Source organism: Diorhabda sublineata, chromosome 4 (genome assembly GCF_026230105.1).
Source record: "Diorhabda sublineata isolate icDioSubl1.1 chromosome 4, icDioSubl1.1, whole genome shotgun sequence".
Classification (NCBI taxonomy): Eukaryota; Metazoa; Arthropoda; class Insecta; order Coleoptera; family Chrysomelidae; genus Diorhabda; species Diorhabda sublineata.
In genome coordinates this window covers 18,614,574-18,637,654 of record NC_079477.1, presented here as the reverse complement: position 1 = coordinate 18,637,654, position 23,081 = coordinate 18,614,574, and the positions used below count along the sequence as shown (strand labels likewise).

The 23,081-nt window shown below is 30.0% G+C and overlaps 1 protein-coding gene across 3 annotated transcripts in view; it reads right to left on the bottom strand.

Moving 5' to 3' along the window:
• Window positions 1-23,081, bottom strand: part of LOC130442518 (tyrosine-protein kinase receptor torso) — a 65,079-nt gene that overhangs the window by 21,955 nt on the left and 20,043 nt on the right. For all 3 annotated transcript variants that reach the window (XR_008909781.1, XR_008909780.1, XM_056776684.1), the window contains exons 4-6: window positions 19,656-19,896; window positions 11,522-11,592; window positions 11,258-11,432 (exon numbers count right to left, since the gene is read on the bottom strand). Coding sequence is in view for 1 of the 3 variants with exons in the window: in XM_056776684.1 (XP_056632662.1) it covers window positions 11,258-11,432; window positions 11,522-11,592; window positions 19,656-19,896 (487 nt within the window). In the remaining 2 variants the exon portion in view is untranslated. The remainder of the gene's footprint in view (window positions 1-11,257; window positions 11,433-11,521; window positions 11,593-19,655; window positions 19,897-23,081) is intronic.

Sequence of the window (23,081 nt, the reverse complement as noted above, 5' to 3'; positions counted from 1 at the left end):
GTCCACCCCGACCAATTCATTTTTCTCTAAAGCCCCTGTTTACGTAATTTCTTGTCTCTGCAGAAAAATGAACAGATTTATTTCCAAAGACACCTTTTTCATTGACAAAATGGTGTAATAAGTGTAGTGAAGTAAGCGACCAACAGTTTGACGAATGGAGATTATGAATAATTTTTATTTGTTTTGAACTACTTATGCTTAATCATTAATCGAAATTAAGGGTGTAATGTTAGCTCTCCGAAAATGCCGTATGCGCGAGGTAATATTGTGGCTAAAGTATTTAACCAAATTAAAAAAAAAAAAACACTTGCATATTGTAGCCAAAACAATTATCTACTCCGAAGCAAAGACCGATTAACAAAAAACAAAAAACAGATTTACAAACCACCACACAGTATGTCTCAAATATGAGCGCGCACATCACTGAAATGTAAAAGAATGTACATAAAAACACTCTGCTAGTTACATGCGAAGAATTCCTGAAGGACATTTTTAAAACAATACCATTCTATCAAATATCATGAACATGTATCAGCATTTATTCTATTTTTGTATCAATTAACGTGTATCAGCACTATTTTACTATAAATAAGATGTTTGTAAACAACTCGATGATATTTAATGTTTATAATTTGTTCGATCTTGAGATTAATTGTATTCATATAAATATTCAAAAATAAAGTTTTTTAAAAATAAATTTCGAAACCCGAAATTTATAATTGGCGCAGTCAGTAGGATTAGTGCGGTTGCGAGTTTACGCAAAGTGGGATAAAGTACTCCAGGCTAAGTACTCCAATACCTCAGCACTAGACCTACATATTCAACGAGGGACAGGACTTCAGTTAAGCTGTAAGTGCCAAGTCTCCTTATTATTTTTATTCCTTTTTATCCATCCTTATCAAAAAGTTGAATAAGGAAGAGATAATTTAATAATTTTAAACATATTATTTTATGAACGATTTTGTTAAATTATTAAATGCATTCAGTGAACTAAACTTAAAAGATAATCCAGAATATATAAAAATGGCAACGTCAAATCCAAAAACCCTAAATTGGGATTTATTCAAATTAAAATTAGACAACATTAAACCTTACGACGGAAACAAAAATACGTTAAATAAATTTATAAATCGATGTGAGAATCTAATAGAGACGTATTCGGTTTATAACGATCAAGACATTAATAATCACGTATTAGAATGCATACAAGAAAAATTAATAGATAAAGCCGAGTTAATGGTGGGAAATAGAATTGAGTTGAATACATGGTTTAAATTAAAAGAAGCGTTGATTCAGTGTTTTGCAGATAGGCGCGATTTAGATTGTATTTTACAGGAATTAACGAGAACACGACCATTTAAAAATGAAAATTTGATAGCTTTTGGTAACAGATTGCAATTATTAAAAAGTCAGACTATACAAATTATCAGTAATAATTTAAACTTAGGAGAAATCGATAAAAGATGTCAAATTAATCACAGTGAGAAAACAGCTTTGAACACCTTTATTGCGGGATGTTCAGGCGTTATACGTAACAATATGTACTTAAAAAGCCTAACTCTCTAGAAGACGCTATGGCTTATGTAGACGAGTTTGAAAATTTCGAAAAACTTTATGGACAATTTTACGAACCTAAAGTTAAATATAATAATAATAATAACAATGTTCAAATGAATTCATCAAGAAATAATAGAAATAATCAACATAATAATTATAATTCTTTCTACCGACAACCTAATAATAACAATTATGACAGATATAATAATTATGATAGAAATAATAATAACTATTATAATGAAAGATATAATAATAATAATAACAATAATTAAAACAATAATAATTTCCCTAGTCAACCTATAAACGTAAATCCAATACCGCAAAGAAGACAAAATTACCCAACGAATGCGCAAGTATTTGGTCCTAGGAAAAATGTTTTCCGCCCGAACCAAATACCTGTAAATCGTTTACCTAGACCTGAACCGATGTCAACGACATCAAGAAATTTTTCTGACAGACCAAGTAGACGTATAAATAATAATAATAATTATAATAATAATAATACAAATAATAACAAATATTTTAAATCACGAAATGAACCGAATTTTACATCTGAAGAACTATATAATAATTACAAAAATAATGAAGAAGAAGAAGAAGTAATCGATTTTCACCATTTATTTGAACGCGACGAAGATAATGATCGAATTGTAAATTTTCGGAAAGAGCCTCGGAAAAAGAATCAAACATAGAAGAAATAAATTTTACTCCTAATGATGCTTTAACATATTTTGAAAATTTCATAGAATCTAACGAATCAAAACCCAGTGAACAAGTAATTGAAATAAATTTCACATCTAATAATTCATCACCAGAAATTCAAAAATTAATAAAAATCAAAGAAACAGAATTAAATCATTGTAAAGAAATAAATGAACAAGTAGAGCTAGATCTTAGTAAATTATTTGATAAAGAAGAAAAAGATAAATTAAATGTAACAGAAAAGAATTCAGAAGAAAATATTATAATGGTAGAACAAATGAATAATGAAAAGAATAATGAAATTGAAGTAAAAGAAAATGTAATAGAATTAAACAGAGAAATAAATGAAATAAATAATGATATGACAAGGGACGAAAAAGATATAAATGATGTTATGAAAATAGATAATGATATATTGGAAAAAGAATGTTATGTTATAAAACCTGAATTAAATACAAATATATTGAATATACAAAATCAAAGTAATATCATTGATAAAAGAGAAATAAATAATTAAAATGACGAAGTTGAGATTACTTATAGAACAATTAACAAAAAATTTGATAAAAATAATAATGAAATAAGTTCAAAATATTTCAATAGAAAATTAGATGCTAAACTAAATGAAAGTTTAATTGAAGAACTATTTTGGAAAAATAGATATTATCATTCATTAAAATGGTACGCAATTCAAGAAATTATAAAATGGATTTTTATACAAAGACTTTTCTTTCTTTTTTATTATTATGTTATGAGAATAGATAAGATTTAGAATTAATGGATAAAAAATATGTAAAACATAAAAATTAAATATTAGTAAACTTTTAGAAACTATAATAATAAAAAGTTATTATTAATTAGAATATATATAATAAATTTAATAATATAATCCATAACTTTGTTTATTCAACTAATGGGAAAAGAAAATAATATAAAAATTCAAATTATAATCAGTATAACACAAATGAAACGTTTAAGACAATTTGTATAATTTTAAATGAACCTCTTAAAGTTTATCCTGCAGAAATAAATCAATATGAAATTCACAACTTTAACTATTCAAAAGAAGATAAAAAACTAATTAACGAAAATTATAATTGGCACGAAACTTATAATTGGTGCAAAAATAAAATAGATATAAATAAATTAATCAAAACAAACCTATGAGTTCAGAAGACGTAGAAAACTTTATTAATAATTGTGAATTGTGTTAAATGAATAAATATAATATAGACCCTTCAATTAAATTTGATTTGATCTTTCATATTCAACAATAACGAGAAAATGTATCAAGCATATTCAATGTCAAGTGTGAATGGAACTTCAGTTGTTGATAACAAATTAAATTACGTTACTCATCATGGGTTACCTTATAAAATAACAGCTGATTGTGGTTCAGAGCTTAAGAATAATGACCTACAAGATTTTTGCAAATTACACAAAATTGAGTTACATTATACCACGTCTAAAAATAGCAATTCTGATTCACCTGTTAAACGTTTTCATTTCAGTTTAATCAAACATTTTAGGTGCATAAAAGAAAATAATAAAGATTTGACTCCCAATCAATTGATAAAACACTCGATATTGGCATATAACAATTCAATTCATTCGGTAACGCAATTCACAATTATTAAAGGCCATATAAATAACCTGATACATTCGTATTAGACGATCGCTTAATAATATCTAACTACATACAAAATCACAAAGAAACCTCCAAATTATTATATGAAAAAATTAAAGAGAGAAATGCTAACATTAAAGAAAAAATAATCAATAAGAGAAACGAAAACAGAAATGATCCCCTATCCTACGAAAATCAAAACATAGCCTACATAAAAACAAAATTTCGAGACAAGAAACTACCTAAATTCAAATAAGCTGAAATTGTAAAAGATTCCGGCATATTATTAGAAACAAACAAAGGAACATATCATAAAAATATAATTAGAAAACCAAAAAACTAAAACAAAAAATTGTTACAGATAATGAAGCTGACAATAGTATTAACGTTACTATTACTTTACAAGACGACCAAAACAGAAGACATAACAGTTTCGAACGTAAATAACTTATTATTACCTATCAATTTAGGAACTAGTAATCTTATACATACTAAACATACTTTCATATATTATATAGATTTAGAATTCATTCATAAACAAATCAATAATTTAAAACAATATTATAACCTAAGAAATAATTTATCTCAAGCGAACGCAACAAATCCTATTTCGTACCATAACTTAGTTGAACAATCATTGAGTAGAACAGAAATTTTGATTAACACTTTAGATAAAAAATCAGAAAATATTTGCCCACATTTAAGATTGAAAAGAGGACTAATAAATGCTGTAGGCAAAATAGATAAATGGCTTTTTGGAACTTTAGATTCGGACGATGAAGAAAGTTATAATAACGCTATAAATGTCCTACAACAAAATCAGAAACAAATAATTCACGAAGTTAATTTACAAATATCACTACATAAAAAATTGATTGATCATTATAACAAATCGATTACGACTCTATGGGATCATCAACGGAAACTTTTTGATAATATAGAGAAATTTCACATTTCAATTGAAAAGAAAATAATAACTTTAAATAATTTTATAACATTTCAAAGTACAATTTCAGAGTTTAATTACACTAATTGATAATATCGAGAATGCAATAACGTTTTCTAAATTAAATACAATTCACAGTTCAATTATATCAAGCCAAGAAATTTTAGAAATGATAAAATATTTAAGCACCATTTATAATGAAGAACAAATACCAAAATTTAGTAATATTTTGACATATTATCTCTTTCTTGGTTCACAAGTAACCCCGTAATTCAAAACCATACAATATTTATCCCTCCTCAACCTTACTTGGCCAGAAGTCAAAATGAAGTTACTTCCATCAAAGAAGAATGCCCCGAGTTAGAAGAAAAACACTATTGTAAAGAGACTCTCAAATTACAAGATAACTGTACTGTTGAACTTTTAAATGGACATTTCGGTAAAAATTGTGCTATTAGTGAAATTAATCTTCAAGAAACAATATTGGAACAAGTAACAAATAATGAACTTTTAGTGATTCCAAATTTTGAAACTGATGTAATTTCTAAATATGTATCAGACCGCTATTTTAAATTAATGTATCCATCACTTATAAAAATTCCAAAAAATTGTAATATTCAAGTAGGAAGTGAAATTTTCTCAACTAATGTACAAATTAAAAAAGGGAAATCAATAATATTACCGAAATTAAACTTTAAATTTTTGAATAATCAAATTTATAAATCTCCTAATTTAACTAATATAGATTTTAATAAATTGTATGAAATTAATAACATTGCTAAGAATATAAAACCAATCCATGAAATTTATAATCCACAAAGTCATGTATCGATAGGACTATTTACTGTAATAATAATAATTTGTATAATTTTCATAATATTTTGGATAATTCGTAAATATAAATATAAGTTTGTAAGAAAACAAAAAATAGAAGAAATGAAGAAAGAAAACATCGAATTAGAAGAGGAAAGACAACAAAGGATGAAAAATACCTCCGTCATTTTTCATTCTTAGGGATGGAGGAGTTACATGCGAAGAATTCCTTAGGACATTTTTAAAACAATACCATTGTATCAAATATCATAAACATGTATCAGCATTTATTCTATTTTTGTATCAAATAACGTAAACATGTATCAGCACTATTTTACTATAAATAAGATGATAATGACGTCATGTAATCTCACTCTGTCAAATGCTTTTGTTAAATCTATGAAGCACATAAACGCGGTTTTATTGTACTCTATGGCCTTTTCGGCAATCTGTCTTAAGATGAATATAGCGTCTATGGTTGATCTATTTTTTCTAAATCCCTATTGTTCTTCGCTCATGCCGCTACTTGAGATTTCTTCTGCAATAATTTTTGTTAGTAATTTTGAAGTCGTGCTTAGGAGGCTGATCCCTCTATCCCCCTTTTTTAAAGACGGGGATCGTTATGCTTACTTTCCATTCCTCTGGTACTTTTCTCTGGTCGTATATCTTGTTGAACATGACATGCATTTGGTTTATTAATTCATTGCCACCATATTTAAGAAGCTCGTTATTAATGTTATCCAGCCCTGGTGATTTCCTATTTTTCATCTTGCGCATTGTTGCTTCAATTTTGTCTTTTGATATTAATTGTTGTTGGAGAAGACATTCATCTCCTTCCTCAGATATATTTTCTTGTTTCTGTTCTGTGGATTGGCTTGTTATTATGTCACCGTAGAGTTCATGGAAATACCTTTCCCATTCTTTTAACGTTATTGTTTTCGTGTGGATGTATTCATTGATTGATCTTTTGATGTTCCTTATCATATTCCAGATCTTTTTTTGTCCCCCATATAAGTCGTTTTCCATGTCTGATGAGTATTTCTCCCAGAATTGTCTCTTAATCGTTTGTATTTCCATATTTGTCCTATTCCTCACGTCTTTGTAATCACCATATGTAATTGTTTGACTTCTATATTGAAGATATGCTTTCCTTTTTTCTTCCGCAAGTGATTTGATTTCGTGTGTGAACCATGGTTTCGTGTTGGGCTTTCCGTTTAGGTTCACCTTTCGTTTGCCTAATGCCTCTTCTGCAGCTGTCCTTATATTAGTACTTAATCTTTTCCATGCTAGTTCTTCGGTATCATCTTTCAAGATCTTGTTTTCATTTATTGCCTTTCTTAGTCTTTGCTGGTAGAGGTATTTTGTGGTATTATCGCTAATGCTTTCTATGTTCAGCTTTTCTGTCACTTTCGGTTTGTTCTGGGTTTTCCTTTGTACGCAGTTCCGCATTATGGCTAGCACCATATGGTGGTTAGTCCCTGTGTTTACTGAGGTTAATGTTCTGACATCTAATATTTTTGAGGGATGAATATTTCTGTTTGTAATAATGTAGTCTATAATCGATTTATGTCCTCTTGTGTTGTTGTTTATGGGGATAAAACGTGTTGTTAATGCGTAGTTCATTATGTGCACAGAATTGTATGAGTTGTTCTCCATTGCTGTTGAGTGTTTCTTCGTTAAACCGATTCTTAATTCCACTAATAACCTCGTTACCAATCCTTCCATTAAAATCTCCCACTATCATAATTTCGTCTTGCTTCGGTATCTTATCCATGGTGATCCGCAGTTCATCATAGAATGAGTCTGTTTCTTCTTGACTTTTACTCGTATCAGGAGCATACACGCTTAATATATGGGTTTTAGTTGTTTCTGTAAATTTAAACGTGGTTTGTAGCAGTCTGTCGCTTATATACTTTATGTCTATTATGTTTTTGTCGTATTTCTCGTGCACTAATAGGCCTACTCCCGATGCTGCTCTTTCATCTTTTGGTTTCCCATTATATATCAATGTATACTCCGCGATTCTAAAGTTGCCAGCTCCTTTCTTCTTCGTCTCAGACAAGGCACATATGTCTATTTTATGTTTCTTAAGCTTTATTATGGTTTCTTGGTCTTTGTTAGCAATTGATGTAACATTCCAGGTGGCTATTCGCAATTGTTGTCGCTTCCAAAATCGTTTTTTCCTTAACTTTGCCGGGTCGTTATAAGTTTTATCAGTCCTATCCGAGGCTACTTTCTTCGTTCTCTGAGCAAATGGCTGTTTTACATGAGGTAGGTAGCTAGCCTTGCCTTACAACCCTCCTCTTTTATCCGGGCTTGGGACCGGCAGCATGGTCGTTGAGCTACTCAATCCGCCCAACGGCCATACTGGCAGAGTTTGTAAACAACTCGATGATATTTAATGTTTATAATTAGTTCGATCTTGAGATTAATTGTATTCATATAAATATTCAAAAATAAAGTTTTTTAAAAATAAATTTCGAAACCCGAAATTTATAATTTGCTTCGGAGTGAATTGAATCTTGAACTTTGCAGTCATCCACTGAAAAACATAAAATGTTGCACAATGAGGGCACAATTTAACCCCTACGAACAGATGTTTATGTAGAGAATGTTGCCTAGTCACAAGCGTTGAGCCCAATTTTCATTAGTATCGGTATAAGTGTTTATTATCGGGGCGGAGTCTGCTACACTGTAAATTGCATGGTCGGAAAAAATATTGTTCAGCATACGCAATTACTTGAACAATAATGTATGGGATATTACTTCATTACTAGAGGATGCGGGTTCTAAAATATATTAGGTATCTTAAACAACAAAATATCAGATACACAAAAAAATAAATTTCATAACGTATCAATAGATTTATAACAGAACAAATACTTAAATATTTTCTTATCCTCTAAGATCCTTAATACGCCTTTTGTTAATATGTTGCGGATTGATGATTTTTGGTAACAAACATTTGAAATAAAACTCCTCTAGATGCTTACACATTTTTTGGTCCCAGAAGTTGTCATCTCGAAATATCTAAAAAAAAAAAACAATTATGGTAAGTATTAGTTATAATATACTTACTGGATAAACTTACAATTTCAGACTCAATTCCAATAGGTGTCCAAACAATAAAAATACAATAACGACGTTGTGTTATATGGAGCTGCCCTTGTACTTGATAAAAGTAATTGCTGCTACGTTTTAAAAACATACGTCCTTCCCGAAGTTCTGCAAATTTAATAATTTATTTTTGAATGGCGTCTATAGGTGTCATTTTAGCTGCTGAATAAGGACACTTCACCTCAATAATGCCGTTATCTCCTATTAGACCATCAGGTGTAGCTGCCAAATAGGGCTTTTCAGCATCAACGAATAAACTGCATTCTGCTACAGCGATGTTGTGAATTTCTTCATACAAAGGAATTGCAATGTTCTTTGTCCCAGTTTGTGGCTATATTGCCTGTTAAATGGATTGTACAGAATTGTTTTAACAAGAGCTGCGCAGTGGGTATTTGCATGTTGTTTGCAAATTTGTCCGAAAACAGAAGCTGTTAGTCTCTTAGATCTCTCTTCTTTCCACAATAAACAGTCTGCTTGGCCGATTGTGTTGTTCTGTAAAATCTCACATTCTTCTTTGCTCAGATGAAGGTTATTGAGGAATCCTTTAACTCTTGCTTCGTATTCTTCTTCATGCATATCTGATGACGGTAATCCATAATCTTCATCAGCCTCTGTTATTGCTTTTCTCTTTTGTTTTATTGTGCCAGAAAACAATGTTCGCCTACTTTTTTTCCATGCAATGTTTTGTGCACGTCTTGCAATGATCTTTTTGGTATACTTTCCAGGGCTTTTTATGGACATGGCGCGGAAATTCGCCAGCTGGTACGTTGTAGGATATGGCAGCCGGTTCACATCTTGTTGCATAGGAGCGTCGCGCCGTATAATTGATTCTTTTCCCGCCAACAAACTTTGCTACAACAGAATTATAACTTTCTGCAGCATTGTTGTCCATATTTAAAATCAAACTTTCGGCATTTCGCGTAACACGTTCTGCGACATACAAAATATCCTGGAACCCGGAAGCTTTCATTTCAGTTACCCAATCATATCCTTTTTTCTGTTCATCTTGGTCAATGTTTGTCATTTTAGAACAGAAATATGTTTCACATTTTTCATGGTTTCCAAAAACGTGGTAGGGTCCATTGTAAATGTCTTTTTTCAATAATCGGACTTTCTCAGCATGGCACTCTTCGCTTTTTTCAGTGGTAATATAATTGATCGCTCCAATAATCCCACTGCGTAAACGTTTTATACTGTTCATCAAAATATTCCTTTGTTTAACATTGACAGGCAGATTTTTGGAACTTGTTTTCTTCTGGGTTAGTGCGCGCAACCGTGTACAATAATTTCGCAACAAGTGATTGCGGCATTCGATTTTTGATACTGGTGTATCATAGGGACGTGCATCGGCCAGTTTTTTTTGTCCCGCTACTATCATTATCACCAACAAGATATAAATATTTAACAACATGCATCTCGATGCTCTGTTTGAAACCTTCAACTATGATGTTAGATTCCATGCCTGTTGATGGACCAAACCAGTTTTTAAAACACGTGTGTGCAATTGGTTGTTCTTCCTTGTTTTCGGCTTTTGTTCACAAGCAACAATATTTGTTGCGTATTCCTAGGAATAATACCTTTTTGGTTTCTTGACCAATGATTACTCCCACTCCTGATGCTGCATCGTAGTTTACTTTATAAGAGTGTTTGCTCCAGGCTCCTTCAGCTATAACGGTGATGTATGGAATCTTTACCTATGCGTCCCTTTTCGATAGCAATTCTGCGTTCTTGTACGCCAGCTTGTTCTATTATTTCCCAAGTAACTCGTGGATACTGTCGGCCAATTCATTTTGTATTTTTTGGTACAAATGTAAACTAAGTGAGTTAAATTGGTCTTGTATTTTGGCATATTTGCTTCAATAAGTCTCGCTACACAAATATAGTCAAATTCACTTTTGTGTTTTTTGCACTGCACTGCACTGAACTGTAAGATAATTTCGTGAAAATGCTAGAATGAAAAGACGTGTTTTCAAGACAAAGCTCACTAAACGACTGTCCCTTATAATACAAGGTCAAAATCTCTCCACTTTATGTAGGGAGTTTGTTTATCTCCAGTGGCGTAAAAAATTGGGGGATAAAGGTGACAACTAACCCTGACAGTGCGTCACTGGTTGTATTTTTCCAAAGTTTTTTTATGTCAAAATATTACTTTATTAAGGAGCATATTGGTAACCAAATTTGAAAAAAAATTTAAAGGCGTTCTTATTTATGGCAAATTTTTGATTTAAATTTAAAATTTTGAACGCCCTATATCTCAGCAACTAGGCACCATAAAGGTTCGTATTTCTATATGAAAATGAATCATTTATTGAGATCTTTCTGTATATAGAAACACCCTGTATAAGACGATGTATCCGTAGTATAGGTATCACAGACTTGGAATACAACTGGTATATGGAGGATGCAGAATTGACGCCAGTATGATTAGAGTAAATAAGCCCAATACATTTCGCTATTATAAATTTAGCCAAATACAAAAATAAAAATGTACTTACTGCAATCGTCTATTTTATTGAAGACATCCAAACAAGTAGGAGTTGTGATATTTATCCACTTTTTTGGACTTTCTAAAACTGGAAAATCATCGGGAGATGTATAAGCGGTTATTGATATTGTATAGTAAGTTCCAAATTGTATATTTGTTATATTCCATTCGTCATTTATTAAAGGCTACAACAAGTGCTATGATAGTCTCTTCTTAAAATAAAGTATATTACTAACGATATTTGCAAGTGATAAATAAAACTTTTCAATCTCACCTCACTTATGTCCATTTCATTATTCCACTCACCATTCGAAAAATATGTTAATTTATAAAAGCAACTACGATCTGAAAAAAAAACTACGTTTTTGTAGGAGGCTACTATTGGAAATAATAGTAAATATGAAGCATTATATAAACTTATAAAGAATAGGATAGTAGAACAGTGGCAATGTTAAAACCATTTGAGGCAATTTTTTTGGAAAGATTCCAACTAAATGTGAAGTTATCTTTATCTTCGAAATTTGAACCGAAAGTACATTGTTGCCGATTTTACTTTTTATTACAAAAGTGACACAAATAGATATTTTGAAATATCATGTTTCTAAAAATATTATAGCATATATTCATCTCTAACCGAAAATACACTTCTCTCAGTACTAATTATTTGTCACCAATTTCAATGTATAAAAAAAAGTTTTGTAATGAGTTCGTGTAGCACTAGCAAATGGAACAAATAAGTTTTCATTAATCTGTTAATCACTTAAATTTGGGATAGAAAGAAGGATCGTCGCAGAAAGTTATATAAAATATATATACTTTCCTTTGGTGACTGAAATAATATGAATTTGCGATTTCAGAACCTCGGTCATGAATGTATTTTTGAAACATTCATATTTTGATGATATTTTGAACAGGCGAAAAAATAAGTCCTGGCTATTTTGTTTTTTTTTAACTTTCAGTTGATTTATGTGATCTATCCATTTTCCCCTTTCTTCCTGGGAAAAATATTTTTGATTTTGTTCCGCTTTCGTACTGTATTAATATTTAAAAATAAAATAAAAAACAATAACTTGTAAAAAGTTACAACTGTACTAATATTTTAAACGTAACGAGATGAAATATACTAAATGTATCATAATACAATATCGTACTAATATTTGCAGAAATGCCGTCCTCGATATTCGGAACTTACTAAATCTATTTGTTGCTTATAATTCTGAAGATACCTAGATGATAATTTTTTAGCATGAAGGTTCTAACAGGTCAGAGGTCGGTTGGGCAATAAACATCTTATGGCATTACCTAATGCTTGGACTTAAGTTAAATTGTAAACAGACGGATTTCAATATAAATAGAGTAGGATGAGTTAAAATTTTGTATTTTCAATACAATGTGAAGTTATGAAGAACATTATGAATAAATTGAAATTAATAAATGTAAATAAAAAAAATGTTAGATTTTGGCATAAACGTCAGGAATCACGGATTTTTGCTCTGAGGTAATTGCATCCTTCATATTAGATAACTAAATAAAACAATCAAAGTTTTAGTAAATGAATTTATTAGAAAATATCGAACAGAAATATTAAATAAAGTAAAAATAATAACTACACTTTTTATGAAATTATTGATATAAAATTATAATAATTATAGACTGAAAAAATTATCAGAAACTATAAGTAGTACGGTCCTATATATATTCCTTGTGCATTTTACAGTTACAACATTGTTGGTGGGAAATTCGAATGGCCAATAAATTGAGTAAATTTATTGTAATTTTAAAACTTTTTCAAATTCTCAAAATATTGGTTAAAAAGTATGATAGTGTTGCTTTCGAATATTATTCACATTCTAATATTTTTGTTTTCTGGAAATAATTTTTTTATAAGCAGTACCCGACCCATTTGGACTATGTGTTATCAAGAAAATATATACAAAGTAGCTCTTAATTTTGACCACAGAAAGAAATGGACAAAATCCACTAAATCTGAATCTCCCTTAAGAAGACTGTAAAACCCCAAAAATGTAGTACATGTAGAATCTACTCGCGATGACCTCTAGATATTCTTGGGTTAAGTAAAGTAAAATCACATTTACTATTGAAACACCTACTATAAATAAAAATGTTGATTATTATTGGTTATTTGTTATTCTTTTTGTTGTTGAATATTGAAAATCAAACTACAATCCACACTTCTTCTTCTTTTAATGCTTATCCATTAATGGATGTTCGCGACCACATTTTTCATGGCTTCTCTATCTCCAGCGGTATGAATCATTGTCTGAATATCTTGTATACCCGTCCACTGCCTCACGTTCCGTAACCATGACATCCTCTTCCGTCCCAATCCTCTCTTACCTTCAATCTTGCCCTCGACTATCAAGGAATTGATATTTATGGCCTCGCATTATATGGCCAAGATACACAACAATCCACACAAATATTTCAATATTCACCTTTTATCGAAAATATAATCTACTGTGAATGTACGACAATTTTTTGCATCAGTCTTAAACCATCTTATTATATATAATAATATATAATATTATCGATGTTCTAGTTTTCGATTTTTTTCATTAATATCAGCTAGGGACCAACAATTTTATAAAACATTATTCTTCATAACGGTAGCTGGATCAACGCTACCGAAACGTTGACATAAAAAAGATTGTGTATTGATTTACCAAAAAAAAAAACAGAAAGAATATACCAGCTTCACTGGCAGGGAAAGGCTTTCTTCCAAACTCGCCTAGGTCTTCGAAATCCTCAATTAAATCTGTTTTCATGTTGTACCCAAAATTCCTCTAATTAGATATTTCGTCGAACATCAGAATACATTTCTTCTCGTAAGGCAGCATCGTATCCGCCTTTAAAGTAAGGTGCATAAAAATTTTTTAATTGAATCCAGGTTTGCAACGGAAATTCGCAATCCATGACTTCACTATTGATAATGCTGGCAAAATAAACCCTTTTTGGCGCAAATATCTGTATGTCTGTACGTATAGAACAAGATGGAAGGTTCTGTAGCTCTTTCAACCCTCTTCCTCTTCATGGTTACTGATAGAACTATCTGTCACGTCAATGTTTCTGGAATGAATCGGAGCAATAAAATCACTATTTGAATATGTTCGTGGATGTGAGGAAACATTCAATTGGATTATTATTTGTTCATCCAAATTTTACCTATCCGATTCACATTCTGAACCTTCATCATTTTTGTATCGGAATGGTACAGCAGTAGTAGGCAATCTTTTAGATTGACTAATATTTTCACTGAAATGTTTGTTGCAGATCAGCTTATTTCTTAGTAATTTCTGGCTTAGGTTTGCCAAAATAGCATTACCTGAAATAAGGAACATCAATGTTAACATACATATTTATTGTAATGGTTATGGTAAAGTATTTTTTTATGTTCAAAAACCTAAATTTATTTCATTTCGATAAAGGGTATAAATCGAATAACGACTAGTAGTACCCTTATTTGGAATTTCCCTAATTGTATCTTATATCATAGTCGGAATGACAGAATTTTCCCGAATTGTGTTAAGATAATTCCATACCTGTGTATCATTCTCAAAAACAACTACACATCATTGAATTTTCTTGGTATGCTCACAACAACGGTAAAAACACTGTCATACTTATCTTTAATAAGGGTTTTTAAAATCAAACAAAAAGATCATTCAAAAGAATTGTAACAAAACCAGAAATAAAAAATATACAAATAAGTATATACGTACCAAAGATATTTAAATAATCTGATTTTAATATAAATATTATATTCATTGGCTTTGTATTGAAAGTTACGGATCAATGCGAAAATTTGGATAAGACCAATAAATAAAAAAACTCTTTCTAATAAAGCAAAAAAATTGTCCTATCAACTACTACTAAAATACCTAATAATAATCGTTTTTTCAGTTTATCATTGGGTAAAGATATTTCTACATTGGCCTCATCCTTACCGATAAGTGTACCAACTAACCCAGGACCGGTCTTGGTTTCACATTGGAGATCCGAAAGTTATAACAATCGAAAATATTATTTATCGTATTATCTATTTATACTTTTTGGATTGAGCACAAAAAAATATAGAGATGTTAAAACTGAGCTAATCGTTGAGTTAAATATATTTATATTAGTACTGGTACTAATTTAACAAAATGATTTTATTCACAAATCTGCTATAGGTAAATGAAGCATGAATCATATATTTTTAAAATTATAACCTATTAAAGTGCAATATAAAAAAATATATACCATTAAAAAATATACCCACGGCGTCATATTTAATATAGTTATAACACTACAAAAAAGACACCAACTACTACAGTTGAAAATATAAATTGCTCTTCTCCGGGATTTTTTATACATAACATTCTTTAAAAATAATTAATTTGTTCTATAGTTTTAAATAGGGTGTTTCTATTTTCACTGTAGGAAGTTATGGATAGGTAAATCGTTAAATAAATAACTAACATCAATATTTGTTGAAATGATAAATTCATTCATAATGTGTGATTGGAAAAATGTACTTGAGGAGCTTGTTGCTACATTCAAGTTTCAGAAATTATATTTTACAATGAGACCATAAATGCTTACAAAACCATCTGTTTGTTTAATGGTATAATAAAAGCAGGCAAAAGGTCTACTCATCTGAACCAAGTATGTATGGTCATAAAAGCGGGTACTTACTAGCAAATTAAATTATCTCTTGTTAAATGTGTTTTTTGCAATATATAATAAAATTGAAACTAAAATTCATTTTTATTGAAAGTATTCAACAATCATAAGATGGTATATGGCATTACTATATTCTTATCCTTAATAGATACGAGGATAAAAATGAACAATGGACAAAAATGGTGATTATATTATGGAGAGACATTACATTGGTTAAAAAAGTTTGTTTTTATATTGAAAACACCAGGTAATGTTTAAAGTAAAGCTCTCAGTACATTTTTTGACAAAATCAAAACGAGTGTCTACTACAGAAACGTATTTAAGAATAATTATTAGTGATGTTAGTTATTCGAGATAAAAGTGTGCTATATCGCTTAACTTGACTAATAATTATAATAAATAAGCATATCCTCATTAAAAACCTATATGTTTGTCTCGTAAAGGCACGAAACGTCGTGGTACTCAAAGATTTGTTGGTACATGTGTATAGTAAATTTGTATTCAAATAAAACTAATATTTGATATTATTTCATTCAAACATTCTATGCTGGATAAAACAAAAGCATAATTTTCATGTATAACTTTAGAATGGAGGAAATTATAATTTTTTCCCTAATTGTTACTATTTTGTCAATCTGTTATGGCATAGAATATAGTATTATAACCATATTATAAGTGATAAAAAACAGTCTATATACATTTGAACAGGTGAAATTTTTGTCTCATTGACAGGATAAGTCCCAAATATAAATACAGAGACACACTACCTTATTATTATGTGCTTAGTTCATAAACATAAAAAAATAACAAAAAATACTATCTCAATTTTTGATTGAAATATTTTCAAAAATGTTTTATTCTATTTTTTCTTTACTATAAAGGTAGCTTCTAAGTTTAAATTTAGGTATGATTCAAGTACTTTTAATATGTTTATAAGATTGAATGGATTTGGAATTTGTAGTAAATCATTGGACTCATTATCAGCAAAAAGTATTGGACGAATTATCTTCTATTTGACGATAATTAAATACCTACTTATGTTTAGTATTGAACATTTGTAAACAGTCATTTATTCACATTCACTATTTTTTATTCCTTTATGAAAAATAATTGTCTTAAGAATAACTCACCTGAGTATATGATCCATTTTTGACATCTGGTAGGGTCATTCACAGGAAATCGGTACATTTTAATTGTAGGATCTGATCCCTTACTTAGTCCACACTTGAAATAAACACACGAATTTCCAGCCATTCCAAAAAAATGGAAAAGAAGAAGTGATTATTTGTTATATAAATACATTTTAGAAGTAGTTCGCTAAATATACAGTTATTTTTTCGAAATTGTAAGCTGTAGCATTTATACATCTAGCGTTTCTTATAATTTGAATATATTAACTAAGAGAGTAGTGATGTATATTAATTGTAATAATATCCACTTACCTTAAAAATGAAATATATATATATATATATATATATAAGTTCAAAGATACTAAAATAAAAAAATAATCCAAATGCACAACCAAAGAAAATAGGCACCCAAAATAAGAAAATTTACAACACAGCTTAAGGGTTGAATATAATATTTTAAATAATTTTGGCGCCATCTGTTATTGGGGTAATTCGGCAACCAAAGCTAAGAAAACACGTAATTCAAGCTACAACGTACAGTAAGAAAAGACGTACTGTGAACGCCAACTCTCCACTGCCATCTATTGGTGGCGTCCACCTCGTCAAATGATATCCTCATAAGGTTAATCTACTATCCTATTTTTTATACAATGGTGAAGTAAAGAATTATGAAGAAAATGAATAAATCTGTTAAAAACAGATCCACTAGATGGCAATAGTGTAATACGAGTTATTCAATCATTATACGAAGGACTACGAGTTTCATAAATTTGAATAAATAAACCAAATCATAGAAAAATAATACTCAAACTTATTGTCGAGCCTATAATTTTCCGCATATGTAGTATGTCATAATTTTATCTAATTTTGTTTTACTTCTATTTCAAATGGAAGTACATTACTGTGAAAAATATATTTTTCAACAAAATCTTTATAAACTTTACACACCCAGCTCAGCGAGTTTCTCGTTTTTAAAACCATTTGACAATAATTTATCGTTTCGAAAACTACGTAATTCTCTGTTATTACCTCTTTGTTTGCCTGAAATCACTTCCTACCAAGTTATTTTATAAATTTCGAACAGAAAGGAGTCGGAGGGAAATAGATTAGATGAATATGGAAGATGATGCAGATCCATTATAGTGGTTGAACAATATTATTCTTTTCAACAAATTTTTTTCATTTATCATGACTTTATTCGCCAAGAAACGGTTTTTGTTTCTGATTGTATTTTTATTACTGTGGTATAAGAGTTTACTCGTTTCTTTACTGTGAGATATCGACGATTACGTTTAAAGATACCCAAATATTCCTCTGAATTTTTAATCTCAGTAAGCGTTTGATCAGCAATAAACAAACTCATTACTCACCTAGCAGATAGGTGTTTCATAAGCAACATATTGCGTATCAACTCGGTTGATATATTAACTTCAGTAGCTACCTCAAGTTCTTTTATTAATCTATCACTAAATAGAATAGCGTGGATTTTATCAACGACTTTTGAAGTAAATTATGGCCTAAAATCCTCAGCATCTGGCCATTTTTAATAGTATAAAACCACTTACCATTCATTTCACGAGACAGAGTACTTTGAGGTTAATTATTACGTAACTTTTTTCTTGGCTTTTTTAAGATGAAAAATGTAACTGAATCTAGAAATTGTTGGCTTTCCATATTCAATCAATAATGAGATCGGTTTTATTTATAGAGTATTTAAACAAACATATCGATTATAAAAAGCCCAATCTAGTGAACAAAAAACTAGGATTCTTCTACAGCTACGATCTCCTTATTTGATGTGTATCTCTTTCCTTGAGCATTTCTCACAGTTCTAAAAACAGTCAGGAATTATTCCGTTGAGTTTGTCTATCACTTTCATTAACTTATGCTTAAATGAGTTATTTTGTTGCCGTAGATTTTTTTTCTTTTGCATATGGAGCTGCTTTTTCGTATTTTATTATATTTTCCTTGTTTCCAAATAATCTATAAACAATACTGCGGTCATAAACGTGTTAGTTGTGTGTTTTGTTTAGCTTCGGACGGATTTCGCCGTGCCCAGTCCATTTAGATGACTGCCATTTTTATTTAAATATGCAGTAGTGAATTCAGATCTCCTCCACAGTCACATATTGGCGCAAAAATTCTTTTAATTACGCCTCAACCGTTTCAAAGAGCGGCCAGAATAATCAATTGGTTATAGTTACTCTCGCTTCTTTGTGAGAAGCTTATGCAATATGGAGTATATTCATATTTTCTACATGTCTATTATAATTTTCACCACGTTTTATAATTCTTATTTATATTTTTATGTGTAAGCATGTTTTTTTGATGTAAGTTTAAATTGTGCGTATTAATAAATAATGGTTGATTTTTGCGTAGAAAAACACCATAATTTCAGTTTTTCAAGCCAAGCCTTGCCTTAACAGTATTATTTTCGGCGTGTATTTTAAATTGTTCAATTAACCAATTATTAGAGGATATGAACTCAAAATATGATTTGTAGTGAAGTCAAACTGTCAGATCGAAAGCATATAAGTAGATTAAAGAAGAAATTAGCATCAGATTTAGTATAGTTGAAAAAAAAAGTATATTTACCTTTTGATTTCTCCCATTTCACCTGAATTGTATACTTGTGGTCGTCAAGAATCCATTTATCAATCCAAAATTGATGGACTTGTCTAGGTATTACATGTTCTTTCCTTGTACGTAATTTGATATACCTACTATACTTTTGGTGTACAGAGGATCTATCAGTTGGAACTGTTGAAGTTACAAGTTGTATGCTGTACAAAGTGTCCGGTTTTAGATCGAAAAGGGTCATATATCCACATTGTGTCTGGAATATAAAAGCATAATGTTGATCAGTCAATTCGGAATTTATTACTAATCAAAATTGTAAAAAGAAAGTGCGAATATTAAGCTGTAGAATTGCTTTAGTATTAGCGATTAGTGAGGAGTAAATAATATAATATAATTTTTTTTAATCAACAGTTGTATCGTCGCCTATCAAATATTGATAGCATTTTTTTCAAAGTTATTTTTTATTGATGCTAACCTAGAAACTTTCATCTCAGTATTCCATATTTGCGAATGTTGTCCCTTTACCTAAAAGTGGAGTTATAGTAATTTGTTGACATTGAATTAAGAGTTACTTTCCAATAGTCAACTTTAAATAAAGTTTTATGTATCTAGAATTTCAATGAATCCATTTAATTAAAATAACTTTACAATAGTGATTTGGGATAGCTTGAACTATTAATCGTATACGAGAATTGCTTCAAAAATACCACTGTATTAGAAAGCATATGTTTCAAGTTTAAAATGCCATGTTGTTTAGTATTTGTTTGACAGCCATCAATAATGGACGTTTTCGGTGATTTTGTGAACACGGAAAAAATTCATCGTTATTTCATTTGAAAAGCTTTAGCCAAATAAATACAAAAGCAGAACTAGATTCTACTCTGGGTGAGGTGCTCCTTCATTATCAACAGTAAAATATTGGGTAGCAAAGTTTAAACGAGACTGTACAGGCATGGTCATGGTGTCGGTTTTTTGGTATGTGCGTTGAATAATTTCCATTGACTATTTTGATAAAGGAAAAATTATCAATGGCAAGTATTATACGAACTTATTGCAACGTTTGAGAGAAGAAATAAAGAAGGCCGCATTTGGCTTAGAAGAAAGTGTTGTTTCACACATCCGTTATTGCAATGGCCAATGACGCAAAAATAATGCTCTGACATAGAAAAAAATCTCATACGACCCCTCTTTTCTGATTTATAGACCTTTAAAGTGGTGAAATTAGAGCCTATATTCAAGTGTATTTTCTAACTTATACATTCGAACATTATGAATTTTCAATGGATGATTACGTGTGTCCATGTGGTGTCTGAAAATAATTCTACACTACTATAATTCTAATGATTAAAAATCCGTAATTTTCACAGGGACAGCCTGGATAGCAAAAATGATTTTTTCTATCGATTTTTCAACAAAAATGTATTCTTTGCTTAACTAAATAAAATTTATAGTTTATGAGATATATAGATTTTTTTGATTGTTGTACATGGCTGGAAACTACTCGCCATAGAGAGACATTTTGAAGAAAATACTTATAGGAGGTATTGAAACTCAATCAAACATTTCTAATTCAACTGCAACTCGTATTGTCTAATATCATGTTACTTACAAAAGAAAAAAATTGAACTATAGATAGTTGATTAGCCTACAATTTATCAAATAATAAAAAAACTATACTAATTGTTCAAAGTAGGTACTTTGCACTTCTACACACTTCCGGAGTCTATGGAGGATATTTCTTTGAACTGGGAAGTACTTTGCATATGAAGTGTTGCATATACCAAGCTTTTAAGATTCCCCCCAAAAAATTAATCCACTGCATTTAAGTCAGGGAAACGTGATGGCCATGCAAATTGACTTCCTCTATCAATCGACCTATTAGGAAAAATGTTATTTTTTATACTTTAATTATTAATTTTCTTCTAATTTTTCCTTAAGCCAGTTATATGATATTTGATAGTATGTAGTACAAATGATTATTTATTTACTTATTCATTAGTTCTCCAAGAAATGTTTGATTCTGTTTTAATACCTCCTGTAAGTATTTTCAGTAAATAATTGCAAATTATGATAATTTTCTTCATAATGTCTCTTTATGGCGAACGATTTCTAGTACATATATCGTAAACCATAAATTTGAACGAGATATGAGTATCTTTTTGTTATAAAATCGATTCAAAAGTAATTTTTGCTATCTATAGATTGTAATGATTGTTAACTATCGGGCATGAGCCGCCCGTGGTCTTCAGATAGTAGTGTAGAATTATTTATACTGTTAAACACACTACACGGAAATACGTAATTATCCATCAAAATTAATAATGTTCGAATGTATAATTTAAAAAATATACTTAAATATAATTTTTTTATGTCACAGCATTATTCTCACGTCATTTACTCACACCTGAATATTTTGCATCAAGTTCCCCAAAAAATAAAAAATAAAATAAAAAGGTAAGAATATGATAAGCCGCCCCACGACGATCATAATGAAACTTCATACATAGACTACTGTTGCTACGAGAAATCGATATATCATATCTATTTTATACGGAAACATGTACTTCCGGAGATACCGGAAGTGGCCATTATCTCTGATAGGCTAACAGATATCGAACCATGGATAATTTTGTTCGATAGACTTCATCAAGATCTATCTGTGTGTGAAAAGTCGTGATGATTGTAAGGTTATGTTAATTCTAATAAGTGACGCATTTTGTATTTGTTTCTATAATTCTCATCGATTATTAATTGACTGTATAAATTTGTTTTCATTTATTCTTAAAACTAAATATCCGTGGGATTAAAATAATCATGACTACTCATTTTCTTGTATTATCCATGACTATTCAAAGAATGGTGCATCGTCAAGAAAAAATGTGATATGCTGCATCAAACTTTATCCAAAAATAATTGAAGAAAGCATCATCTACAAAGTGTTTTTTTCTCGTAGTTACATCACATGTTTAATCAATATTACCTAATAGAGCATAAGCACATTTCTGTCTATCCTCATATTTTTTGTCAATTTTTAGCTATCACATCAATCCATGATTCACTTTTTTATTGCCAAAATGCTCTGAATTCTTTCAGCGATTGGAGGAATTGAAAAATAACTATTTATTTGTACAACGCTAAATACTGACTTAAACAACCAAATCAACTTTTTGAATACAAAAAGTCTATAGCTATCTCCAAAAGTGACAAATAAACAATTGATTGAAATGATCAAATACTGATTTAGAAAAATATACAGGGTGTTTCTAAATCCCTGTCACAAAATTCAGAATGTTATTTCTCGTATAGAATTAAGAGGGGTCCTTCCTATAAAATCTTTCCTAATGCTACCTCTTTCCGAGATATCACTCTTAAAAGGGGGTGACTAAAATTGATTTTTTATGACCACAGGTATTTTTTCAATATTGTTCCACATTATACGAT